At 42.1% G+C, this 13400-nt stretch overlaps 1 protein-coding gene across 1 annotated transcript; it reads right to left on the reverse strand.

Annotated features, from left to right (window-relative positions):
- Positions 1–705: 705 nt before the first annotated feature.
- On the reverse strand, positions 706–11482 carry EMC7 (ER membrane protein complex subunit 7). The gene is made up of 5 exons (XM_045013872.1): positions 11154–11482; positions 10152–10271; positions 6865–7003; positions 4091–4171; positions 706–1148 (listed from the first exon to the last, which is right to left on the reverse strand). Exons 1-5 carry the CDS (start codon positions 11387–11389, stop codon positions 996–998), a joined length of 729 nt encoding a protein of 242 aa, XP_044869807.1. The 5' UTR covers positions 11390–11482; the 3' UTR covers positions 706–995.
- Positions 11483–13400: the final 1918 nt, after the last annotated feature.

The raw sequence follows: 13400 nt of genomic DNA on the forward strand, positions 1-13400 counted from the left end.
CAATAAATGACCACATGCAGTTCCATTTACCTTGTAATGCAATCATGTTCTATTATGGAGTTTGATATAAACCATTTTAAAAGTTGATGTAAGTGGGAGTCAACCTAGCTACAGACCTTGTAAAATTATTTGTCCTGTGTTTGGCTTCAAGTCTGCCTCCTAGACAAACTAGTAGCAAATACAGTCAGAGAACTGGTAAGAATCAAGTATGTTTCAGAGATGAGGCATTCAGTGTGGTCAGTGTAAGCGGAAGGACCTGAGCTGCATTCTTCTTACTGTATGGCTATTGTGAGATCCATAAGTAACTTGACAGAGGTCATGAGCAGTTTTGGAAAAGGATGCTTGCCTGCTCTTGTGTTTAAGTTTTATAGCAGTTGCTAGATAAGTAAAATGAAATGGAAAAACCCATGAACTACTATTCCACTCAAACAAATCTTATTAAATGTACATACAAAATAAAGTAACTAAAATACATAGTATATTCATTTCAAATACTTCTAGCTGGCAGAGCCAGTTCTTTCCTCGGTAAACTCAAATGACTCAATTTCATTAAAGGGAGAAACTTTATGCACTTGAGAACTGGATAGAAAACTGTTAAGCTCATTTTTAAAAATAGAACTCTTTCTTTGAAACCAAAATTTGTTGTTACATATAGTGAGATTTTGTCTAGGGATTAAAACGTATTCATTAATGTGTAGCACATCATATAATTTAATTACTTTAATGTCATTTTCTACAGAGCAATATAGTTAATTCAGTATCATCAATATTGACCTTATACACATACAAGATTGAAGCCATGTCCTCCTCTGCTTACTGCCACGTACAAAACAGCTTAAATAGGCTAAAAAGCTACATCACACACAACAGTTGTCGCAGATCAATTTTCATGTTGGATCAAGTTTACAGTAGTGGTGTTTTGAACTTCCAAGACCCATACAGATGATATCACACAAAAACAGTTGTGCAAACTCAGGCGCAGGAGGAAGAAACAACTACCTCCTTTTTCCAGCACCACTTTTCCCTGTTTTACTGCTCCCACTGCCAGACTTGCTGGAAGATTTTGAAGAGAAAAGTCTTGTCATGAATTCAGAGACATCGGGCAGTTCATGGTTGGAATTTAGCATATTCATTGACTGCTCCATTTCCTGCACACAAAAATCAGACAATCTAAGTGTAAACTATTGACTATTTAAGGCTGTTGCTGTAACATCAGTTGAGCAGGCACATTAAGTAGCTTTGCAATTTCCTCGATTGTGTTGCTATGCACTAGTTCTCTAGTGAGCACATCACTATAAAGATAACTTATTTGTGCAACCACAGCCAAACCCCAAACTACACAAAGAAACTTAAAAAAAACAAAACAAAACAAAACTAAAAGCACTCAGTATAGCCAAGGGAACCATGTCTCAAGTAGCCTTACAGGGCAGATACTTATTATATAAAAACTATCAATTTTTCAAAGCTAACTGTAGCTAAGATACACTGATCCTCTGCACAATACTATTTTGACTTTACATATTTTTAAGTTTTGCGATTTGGCCCAAATGTTTCGTAAACTAGTATTTACTGCACATCAGGAAAAATTTTTAGAATTTCTTACATAGCTACCAATTACTGAACAGCTAGTTTACAGCTCTAATCCACTGCCTTAATGTCTTCCTTTTCTATGTGCAGAAAAGGATCTTAATGTGAGGACATCTATCCATCTATGCTTACCATAGCTTTAGACAGGATATTTATGCTAAACTTTTATTTTGAAAGACAAACAAGTTATCTTCTTTTACAAAAGGAAATGAAGTATTTTATTAATATAAGTTAAATTACTTTTCCAAAGTTCTATAACTTTTTAGTTATATTTTTATTATACCCTTAACATTAGGGAGAGGAAGACAATGCAAACATTCAGAATTGTTTTATAATTCCATGTAAGAGCTAGCCAAAAGTTAGCTGGGTAGCCTGTTGATATTATACCTATCTTTAAGACTTATACATGAGCACAACTATTAGCTCAGCGCTACATATTAAGTATCACCCAAAGAAAACAAAACAAGCTGTCGAAGAGTGTAATAAAAGCTCCTTTTTCATAAGTGAATGAGTTTTATATTTATACTGCAGGGTTTAATACATAGACACCTAAGGCAAATGTCATTTTCCATTTTATTCTAGCTCTTAGATTTTAACTCTTTCCCATTCCTCCAAGATCATCTCAATGCCAATCAAGATTCTTTCAACTTTGATTTTTTTATTAACAAGCCAAATTACCAAGTGAATAAAAACTAAAAGATGAGAGTAGCTTGTCTGTCCACAGCAGTGGATGAGTGCATGCACTTCATAAAGAACAACAGGGGTATTTTTTTTTTGGGCTGTTTTGGCTTTTTTCTAAAACAGCTTCTAGGATTTAACCTACTTCAACAGCATTTCATAGGTAGTTGGTCTACTTTCAAGTTTTAGCTTCTATCAAAGTTAAACCAGAGGCATTAAACACCTTCTGATTTTTGCTTTTAATAGGTATCACTTTAAAGAGGTCTGGACACCTGCAAAATACTACTAAAGACAGTGGTTTCTGAGAAAGAGAAGTTGGAACCAACTGAATCTCAAAAGAAGCAGCCACCCAAAGACAGACAATTAACATTTCTAGATAGTAGAAAAGATTTAGTAAACACCTTGAATCTCCATTTTGTCCTAGCTTTCCGCTATTTGGCATGGTAAAAGGACAATAAATTAGGATCATTTAAAAATAAGTGGCTACATTAAGGCTCCATACCATAACATCACTGTGACACTAGGAGTAGTTAATAGCCCAGTAAACCATACATTTTTGGTGGTGGCACAGGAGGGTAAGAGAACACTAAGTCTTATGCCTCACAACACACCTAGAGGATTCTATAAATAGTATAAAAAAGCAAGCCCTGTTGGGTCTTTAATACTTCATTTTAACAGTGAAGAGTAAAAACTAGGAGATTTTCAAGAGAACTAGGTGGAGAGAGATTAGGGCATTAATTGCTTTTTGCAGAAGCTCTGGAAAATATCAGACCATAATACAATTCATAACTGTACATAATTAAATTAAACTCTGTGTTCTGACCCAAGTGCAGGCTTATAGAACTTATACTAGAACCCAATAATGATATTTGCAACTCAGGCCTCATCTACACTACTGGGGTAAGTCGAGCTACGTTACGCTACTCCAACTATATGAATAATGTAGCTGGAGTCAACGTAGCTTAGGCTGACTTACTGCGGTGTCTACACCGTGCTGCGTCAATGGGAAATGCTCTCCCATCAGCTTACCTTACTTGACCGGAGAGTGTTCTGATTGACAATTTTGCGGGTCTTCACTAGACCTCATAGACTCATAGACTTTAAGGTCAGAAGGGACCATTATGAACATCTAGTCTGACCTCCTGCACAATGCAGGCCACAGAATCTCACCCACCCACTCCTGTAACAAGCCCCTAACCTATGTCTGAGTTACTGAAGTCCTCAAATCGTGGTTTAAAGACCTCAAGGTGCAGAGGAGCCTCCAGCAAGTGACCCGTGCCCTGCACTGCAGAGGAAGGCAAAAAACCTCTGCCAATCTGCCCTGGAGGAAAATTCCTTCCCGACCCCAAATATGGCGATCAGTTAAACCCTGAGCATGTGGGCAAGACTCACCAGCCAGCACCAAGGAAAGAATTCTCTGTAGTAACTCAGATCCCACCCCATCACAGACCACTGGGCATACTTACCTGCTAATAATCAAAGATCAATTAATTGCCAAAAAAAGGCTATCCCATCATACCATCCCCTCCATAAACTTATCAAGCTTAGTCTTGAAGCTAGATGCGTCTTTTGCCCCCATTACTCCCCTTGCAAGGCTGTTCCAGAACTTCACTCCTCTAATGGTTAAAAACCTTTAGACTTGAAATTAGATGAACTTCCTAATGTCCATCGCAGCTGCATTGATCTCCGGTAAGTGTACACATGGCCTCAGTTTTCACTGAATGAAGACAGCTGTCTATTAGTGCGCCCCATAAGACAACTTTCAGTTTGTCTTTCTTTTTTGTAACTTAATATCTTGATATCCACTCGTACTGAGCATACTTACCCGTCTCATGTCAGGATCACTGGTGTTGACAACTTTAGGCAGCAATACAAATATCAGTAATGGAAGAACCATCATCATAACCTAAAAATGAGAGAGAAATTCAAAGAACATTTCCTTAGTTTGAGTCATTGCTCAAAATATTTTAAGAAAGCCTTCAGTAAGCAGGAAGGCATCTGACACTGAACACCTGAGAGTGAAGATTCAGTCTTAGTTGGAAATCCATATTCCAAAACTACTGAAGATTTGGCTCAGTAATCTAGTAGTTCTATAAGGGGCCAAGTAGGAGAGTTCAGTTTAAATTCTGGACTTGGTGATTCATTGGCAGAGAATGGAATATTTCAAATGGAATATTGTTAAAGCCTTCAACCCTGACTGCTACAATAAAGCATTGCACTCTAGGAGCATGGAGGTCAACAAAAACCTTCATGAATTTTAAAGACAACTGACCATGGGGAAGTTCCAGTGGATATAGCCCAGGGATTGGCAACCTTTGGCACCCAGCTCGCCAAGGTAAGCACCCTGACGGGCTGGGATGGTTTGTTTACTGCCATGTCCACAAGTTGGGCCAGTTGCGGCTCCCACTCCTTGTCCCACACTGCTTTCCTCAGCCCCCAGTGGGAGCCGCCATAGGCCGAACCTGCGGACGCGGCAGGTAAAGAAATCTGAAGGGATGGGTGTGTGGGGAAAAGGAGACTACAAAAAACCCTGTCATTTATTGAAAAGGCAAAACCTGAAATGAAATTATAGTTTTTTTCCCAAAATTCCATCAGATTACTCTTTCGGGTACACTTGAACAGGAAGCCCAAGAGATGGATGTATGTCAACTTGGATCCTACCTACACCTTTTTTGGGGTGTGTTCACATTTGGCGTGAAGTTTTTAACGTAAGTGAAAAGTTGGCTAATAAACGGACTGTAGTTGGGAGACTGTAAAAAGGTAAGAAATAAACAAGTGAGAGAGAAACCATTTTTAGGGTTTTTAGAACTCATCACCTCCTAGAAAAAGTGTCATTAGGATCATGACCTGTTCTATGGTAGAGAAACCCAACAAAATGGAGTTTCAGGGAATCACAGCTCATTCCCATCAGCAGTTCTATAGCAAATAAAAGACTTCATTTTCCTGAAAAGTTACTTCAGTGTTTTAGGATAGTAACAGAATCGGATGTACTGATATGTACACTGCCACATTATAGGTCACTAGGGAGGTACATAATTAAGGATTCTCAGCAGGACTGCAAAGAATTTAAATAAACTTTAGAGAGCAAGGTTAGAGTGCATGCCAAGTACATCAAAGTGGTTGAGATCTCAGATTCTTTAGAGACTGAATTTAAAATAGAAGTGGATTCCTGAAACACGGGAAGCACATCTTTTGCCCAGTTCTGTTTGTCATAATTCAGAAAGAACTTTGCCTATGAAAAGATCTGCAGGCCTAAAAGTAATCCAGACAGTACTAATTAGCTTAAATTTAAATCTACAGTCAACATCCCTTGAGGAGCAAAAGCAGCAACGTGTGTGTGATGATGGGCGTGTCTTGTATTTCCCTTAGTACCCTCCTATTCTGCTAAAGCATGGAAACTCTCTGGGATATTAAAAATATCTAAAAGGATTTTGGTTGGGATTTGTCCTTTTTCCTGCTAGACTAATAATGATTAACCCAGGATATAACACAATACCCTAAAGATGTATTTATTTATACATAAGACAGTATATATCTATAGTATGTGTGTTTTGAAACTTGAAGACACTATTTAGTCATCAAATTAGTTGTACAAAATTTAATATTGCAGTTACACGTGCTTTGCAATGGATGCAGATACTTAAGCTATGGATTTTCCCATCTTAGACTGTTCCGAGTCTTAATTCTTTTAAAACTCTACGTAGAACTTAAGCATCCTGAGCATAGTGCACATACACAGCTTTGTTTATATTTGGGACTGACATTAAGAGGAATAGTGTGCATTTTGGTTCTTCTGATTTGAAGACTCTTTAAAAAACAAGGCTATCAAATTAAAATAATTACATTTACAACTATAACATTGTCCAAGACAAGAAAAGATTAGTACCTAGAGAGCCACATCATTCCTTTAACCTATTTTAATACAAAAATGAATGCTTCAGTGTTTAGGATCCATCATATTTTCATATATTTGCCTATAATCTCCCCCTAGATTGTGATTTTGTTCTCTGCATGTTAGATTTTAATATGTTCTCTTATATTCTAATTTAAAAAGTGTAAAGAAAAGAAATAATGCTTTCATGATTTGAAGTGGGAAAACAGCAGACCGCTTGATCCAACAGGAGATTAATATTTTACTGAGAAAACTCATCATCTGTATTGGTTATTTGCAATTACAGTTATGCTTAATGCTGCAATACCTGTTCTTATTAATGAAAAGAGCCGCAAAAGAATCTTGCTGCTGGCTGAGAAGGTGACACTTGAAGTCAATATTGCATCACCACCCCACTGGCTTCATCCAATTATCAGTAATAAGCATTTTTCAACAACCATAAGCCTGCAATTGCTGTTTGGCTGGTGTAACCATTCATCTCTAGAGATGCCTCTTTTCCTATCGACAATATATCTGAAAACAAGATTGTTTTACTGAGATTTGCAAATTGATTATGTATTTTCTCTATTTCCACAAGTACCAAGAATTAATTTTTTCTTTGCTTGGCGTTCCAACTGCCATGGATGGATCCTACCCTAAATCCACTCTTAAAAAGCTTTCAGGTAAAATCAGCAGCAAATAGATTTGTGTGCGGCATCTATACATACCATAGGGTTCATTAGAAAGTCTGTCCATCCCCAAGACTCTCTCTTTATGAAGTAAGAAGGGGGTCCAGAAGATTTCATCTGAAGCGGGTATGGCAGCCTGACTACTTCTGAAGTTTTGATGTAATTCACATATCTTGCTCTAGTGAAAAAATAAGTATTTTTAAAACCCTCCCCTCTAACTTGACAAATCCTTATTTATTATTCTCTCTAGTCAAAGCTTATAACAAGCCTACAAACTTAACAAGCTGCTACATGAAAGTGTGAACCATAGAAGACATTTGTCCAGATGTTACTCTCTGAGCTATACTCATCATCCCATCCACTAATAATATCCCCTCTAATCAATTATGGTAGAATGTAAAATTTAAAGTAGACAGGTAAGAGGAAGGAAGGGGAAAAAAAATCAGAAACAGTAGAAGCATTTGTTGGGAAGTGGTTGATGAAGAACTATTTGTGTTAACTTATTAGTGCTGGTCAGAAAAGAGTAGTCAGCTAACTTTACCATGAGACAATTTGATTAAAGCTTCAGAAAAAATTCCGCTGTGACTCCAAGGTCTTCTTCAATACAGTTATGGAGATCTCAGTAACCAGCTAACTGGTAAACTTGGCTTGTTAAGTATAACTGGAAGAACACATTCTTCTGGGTACTCATTATCATAATCAGGTCAAATATGGATTACAATGTTAACAATTTCTGAAGTGTTTGCTTAACCCCCCCATGCCAGGAAACAAGTGCATTACATTCACCAAAGCTCATTTTCAAGTCTGGCATTCGACAGGAACAAATATTGGAACAATCTAATTCAGTGATACTCAGACCTCAGTGGTTCAGGAGCCAAATTAGCAATCAACATTACCCAAAAGAGCCATAGTAGGGTGAATTCATTGTTTAAATATAAATGTATAGTACTATAGTAAAAGAAACAGTATGACAGGGGAAATATTTATATTATATCATATGTATTTTATTCTCATAGCAAAATGATTGACCGAGTATGATTTTACTAACTACAATTGATTACTAACATAATAAAAGCATCCTGATTGGATTAAATCACAGTGTTTTAGTATCATGTAATGCAAAGAGCTACAGGAGACACATTAAAAGAGCCACTTGCACCCGAGCCTCTGTCTGAGTACCACAGATTCTAATTACTTCTAAAACAAATAGCCCCACCTCAACTCGGGATTCCTTTTTTAAAATACTTTAAATTTTTAGAAGTAAAATATGTCATGGTTGTTAATAGGATGAGACATCTAATGAGATTGTAGGTTTAAGTTTTCAAAGTTTGGTAACAAAATCTTGAACTATTATGGGGTGTTATTCCAGTAAGACAGACAACATTATAGTATAAGTAATTGAATGCAAAAACTCAGTTAATGCAATATTCAATTTGAAATGTTAATCTTTCAGAACCAGAAAAATAAGCATTACAGTTCCCATAGGCACTTTTACTACACCTCTTGTGTTTATCACTTATAACAGAATTTTCCATCACTTAACACGTGAAGTTAAAGATGCTACATATGCATACAAATGAAAGAAAAAGTGCAATTTAAACACGTTTATTTCATCTTATTAGTTCAAATAAATCCCTCTTATTGGACAGGCCAGCTATTTCTTTGTACTATTTGCCAAATAGCCTAATACACAGCTGTACATTATTGTACACTATGTCTACACTACACAGCGTTTAGCAACACAGCCGTGCTGCTAAAAGGTGTGCAGTGTAGCCGCTGTTTGTCGGCAGGAGCAAGCTGTTCACACCAGGGCTTGTCATCACCAACTTTTGTCTTTTGGGGGGTTATTTTTTCAACACCTCTGAATGACAAAAGTTTTGTCTTTTACTTGCCAGTGTGTACTAAGATGCCCTACTGCAGGGGTGGCCAACCTGTGGCTCCGAAACCACAAGCGGCTCTTCAGAAGTTAATATATGGCTCCTTGTATAGGCACTGACTCCAGGGCTGGAGCTACAGGTGCCAACTTTTCAATGTGCTGGGGGGTGCTCACTGCTCAACCCCTGGTTCTGCCATGGGCCCCACCCCCACTCCACCCCTTCCTGCCCCATCCCCTGAGCCTGCTATGCCTTCAGTCCTTCCTCTCCCCCCACCCACAGCATGCCTTGAAACAGCTGATCGGGAGGTATGGGTAGGGAGGGGGAGGGGCTGATCACTGGGAGTGGGGAAGCTGATGAGGGGCTGCTGACATATTACTGTGGCTCTTTGGCAATGTACATTGGTAAATTCTGGCTCCTTCTCAGGCTGGCCACTCCCGCCCTACTGTAATGCACACAAACAAAGGACACAGCTAAAGTTGCTGTGGATGAGGCAAGCACAGAAAAACAGTACAGGGATCTGCACCATGGTCTAGTAAGAGCACTTCAGAATTTAGGAACAAGTATGGCCCTTCATTCTCCATACTAACACAGCAACCTGCTCCACTCCTGGAATAAGGATGTGCATTCTTCAAATAACTACGTTAGGCTGACTAAAGGAGAATGAACAAAACAGCACAGAGAGATTCCAGGGACAGAGAGATGGAGACCATTTTACTGACTGACAGAAAGTAACCAAGCAAGACAGAAAGGGGATACAGACTAAAAATGGAAAGAAAAGAATCTCAGGAGACCTCTGGAAGCCTCTCAAAAAAGAAAGGAGGTAGAGGTTTTAGGGGCAGATTTTATTTCACGTTTCCTGCTATCAACCCAATAAATTATTGAAGTGGTGAAAGGAAATAAAACTCTTCCAAATCTTTTCTGTTCACTCATATTGAAGTTGTGAGAATAGGGAGGAAAAAAAAAACAAAGACAAAATAAAGCTAAGCCTTTGAAGCTAAATTTCCATCTATAAATAACTTTTGAAAAAAGATATAAACAACTGAAACTTAAGATCTAAAATGGAAGTACCAACCCTGTCCTAACTACAGTGAGTTCACACAACACTCAGGCTTTGGCTACACTTGCATTTCAAAGCGCTGCCGCGGCAGTGCTTTGAAGCGCTAAGTGTAGTCAAAGCGCCAGCGCTGGGAGAAAGCTCTCCCAGCGCTGTCCGTACTCCACCTCCCTGTGGGGAATAATGGACAGCGCTGGGAGCGCGGCTCCCAGCGCTGGGGCTTTGACTACACTGGCGCTTTGTAGCGCCGCAATTTGCAGCGCTGCAGAGGGTGTGTTTTCACACCCTGCTGCAGCGCTGCAAATTTGTAAGTGTAGCCAAGCCCTAATACTGCACTATCAGCCAGATTAAATGTGTTTAAATGGATCGATGCAGAAATAATCTGAAGGGCTCACCTCATTTTGCCTTTTGAAGTTATGTCCACTCGAACAGGTTCAAACCTATAAGCTGGGGATATAACTTCTACTACATAAGATCCAGAAGGTATATCATGAACCACAAAACTTCCATCTGTCCTGAGGAAAGAAAATATTCATCATGTTTCAATATACAAGAGAGTATTACAATTGACTGTTTTTTAAAGTGATGTCACCTGATCGTTGTCATTCAGGGACATTAAGGAGCAGACTATAAATTTCAATAGATACTATAAGACTTTAGAAAAACCAAGTAATGATGCAATCACTGATGACATCACAATCAGGTTGCCAGAAATAAATTGGTGGAAGCTTTGCAACTGTGACCGACTACTTGTACTACCCTGTTTTTGACAGCTACATTACAACATCTGTGGAACACCAGAAGGCAGCTCCCTTGTCCCTTGCCTGCACAGCCTATCTGACCTCGTGGGGCACTGGGAAGGCTGGACAAGCGAGAAATGCGCTCTGGCTCTGCCCATACTTCTGTACGTTTTTCCTGCCCCAGGGGGTGGGGGTGGAGACTAAGAATACCGGCCAGCCAACGCTCACGACGAACCCTACACCATCAACCGGGGGCGGGGGGGAGCATGACTTGAGTGAGGGGCGCAGCCACGGGCCAGGCCGCCAAAGCATCAACAGGGCCAGCCGGGAGTGACGGGAGGGCGGCCCGGCAGGGCGCGCTCAGCCTGCGGAGGCCGGCCAAGTGTAAGGCGTGCGGAGGTGTAAGGCGACCCGTGACGGGGAGGGGTGTTTGCGGCAGCAGCCGGGCGAGCGTCAGCCCAGCCCCTGCTCCTCAGATCGCCCCCTCCCCGCGAAGGGGTGCGACGCCGCTGTGTGCACCGGGGGGCTCCCGTCAGTCACCCGCTGCCAGCCCAGGGAGAAGGCAGCAGAGACCGCGGGAGGGGCGATCCGCCCGGCGGGGACTAACGGCCCTGCTGGCCCCGGCCCGGCCTCTCCCGGCGCCCCTCCGCCGCTCACTTGAGGAAGCCGACGTGCTCCTCCCCGTCCACCAGCACCCGGGCCGCCGCGATCCAGTCCTGCGGCTTCACCCCGGGCACCACCGCCCGGCCCTCGATTTTAAACCGCTCCCCGGGGCCCGGCCCGCCAGGAGACTCCCCCGCCCCGGCCGCCTCTGAGCCCCACGAGCCGCCGGGCAGCACCGACGCCACCAGCAACAGCAGCACCGAGTGGAGCGGGCCCGGCCCGGCCGCCATCGCAGCCGCCGCTCCCGGTAGTAACGAGGGCGGAGCTAGAGCAAGTGGGAGCGCAGCGGCCGCCTCCCTCAGCGCATGCACCAAACAGGGCGATGGCGGTCAACGCATGCGCAAAAGAGTGCGGAGAGGGAAGAGGGCGGCCGCGCAGAGCATGCGCAGACAAAAAGGCAGCCGATTCACCGGCTGCCAGAGACTGAAACTTATGGCGCATGCGCCAGAGGAACGCCGTTGAGAACGAAGCCGGCCTGCGAGTCACGTGGCGGAGGATAGTCTCTGGAGGGGTGAAACGATTGGCCGTGGGGGCCATGTTGACGTTGCTTTACTGGCGCGAGGTGGGTTTATGGTGGGTGGGGTTCCTGTACCACACAGGGATGGTCAGAGAGCGTGGATGTGACCCTTCGTGTGTCGTCATCAGGCCCTTTTAAAGCTCGGCCGGGCATGCTGAGGGTGGCTCAAATAGGGTCCTTCGCGGACAGCGCCACCTAGCGGCTGAAGCTCGCAATAGCCGCCGGCTTTTCACACCCCACTAGCTAGTACCTCGCCCCCGCAAGGTCTGTGCTGCGTCCCAGCCGCTGACAGTGTCTGCACTGTCAGGCTGTCGCTGAAGTTCGGTACATAACACGCGGTCTCTGCATCGCGCTGCTTGCGCGATTACACAGCGGTACTGCATCACGCTTGGTCGCCTGGCTGGGGTCAGGCTGGACCCCCTGACTTCTCTCCTTCAGCATCTGCCCTCTTCCTGGCTGAACACGCCGCGGATGTCGGTGGTTTCTGGTGAACTCTCCTCCATCATGGCTGATCTGGGCACTGAATTCCTTTTCTTTCTGTCAGCTGGAGAAGTGGCCCATCCTCCGTCTCCATTGAGTTTGACATGAACACAGTGACCGGTTTCTAGACCTGGCAGTTGTCTAACTGAGTGACGTCTCTTGTAAGAGTGTCATAACGGAGTCACTTAAACATTTTCTTTAGCTAATGGAATTTGCCAGTATCTGCTTGAGGCGGCCAGTCTGGAGCATACTGTAGCTTCTTTCATTTTGGGGAGGAAGTTTTCAGGTGTTGGGAGGATATATTTTTCTCTCACAACTGCTTCATTATGTCTTTTAAGATCCACACAGATTCATATTTTCCATTGTTCTTTATAAGTGGTACCACTGGGGCACACCATGTTGTTGGCTCAGAGATTTTCTTGATTATGGGAATCCACTCCAGTCTCCTTAACTAAGGTTCCACTTGATGAAGTAATGGGATAGGAATCCTGCAAAGTGTATGTACACTATATGGTTTAGCATTCTCTCTTAAGGTTATTTGTACTGGATCTCCTTTCAAAAGTTCAATATCACCAAATAGTCAATCGAGTTCTTTTACTTTTCTTACTAGGCCTATCACGGCTGTCATGCTGCATCAGAGAAAGATGTTGGTCTGTGGTCCTTTCATCACATATACTCTGAATGCATAGCTTTTGTCTTTACATTGTTTCTGTGGTGAACTGGCCAATGCACATCAGAATAACTCCAGGGCTAGTCAGAGCTGCATCAGGTGACTTCAGCTCTGGGAGGGGTTGAAGATGGTTGTAAGTCCCTTCTGAGATGACTGTGACATCAGCTCCTGACTCAGTTTTAAAGTAAATAGTCTTGCCATGAATATTCAGTCTCTCTCCCCAGGTAAGCTCTGTCATCACAAATGATAGATCCCAGAAAGAATGGCTCCTGATTGTCTGTAATATGAATCAACTACCTGACTACTTTGATGAGGTAAACAACTGCAAAATGTCCATATTTTGAGCATTTATTACACCATGTGCCTCTGGCTAGACATGCATTATCTCTTGGGATATAATTTTTTTCTTCAAACCTGAAGAAGAGCTCTGTGTAAGCTAAAAAGCTTGTCTCTGTCATCAATCGAAGTTGGTCCAATAAAATATATTACCTCACTCACCTTGTCTCTCTAATATCTTGTAACCATCACAGCTACAACAACACTGCATACAAGTATTATGTCATTCAAAGAGGAT

Source organism: Mauremys mutica, chromosome 4 (genome assembly GCF_020497125.1).
Source record: "Mauremys mutica isolate MM-2020 ecotype Southern chromosome 4, ASM2049712v1, whole genome shotgun sequence".
Classification (NCBI taxonomy): Eukaryota; Metazoa; Chordata; order Testudines; family Geoemydidae; genus Mauremys; species Mauremys mutica.

Coding starts and splice junctions, on each gene's coding strand:
- EMC7 (XM_045013872.1), bottom strand. CDS start 11,389: ATGGCGGCCGGGCCGGGCCCGCTCCACTCGGTGCTGCTGTTGCTGGTG. Junction 10,272..11,153: donor GAGCACGTCGGCTTCCTCAA/GTGAGCGGCGGA, acceptor TTCTTTCCTCAG/GACAGATGGAAGTTTTGTGG. Junction 7,004..10,151: donor ACTTCAAAAGGCAAAATGAG/GTGAGCCCTTCA, acceptor TTTTTTCACTAG/AGCAAGATATGTGAATTACA.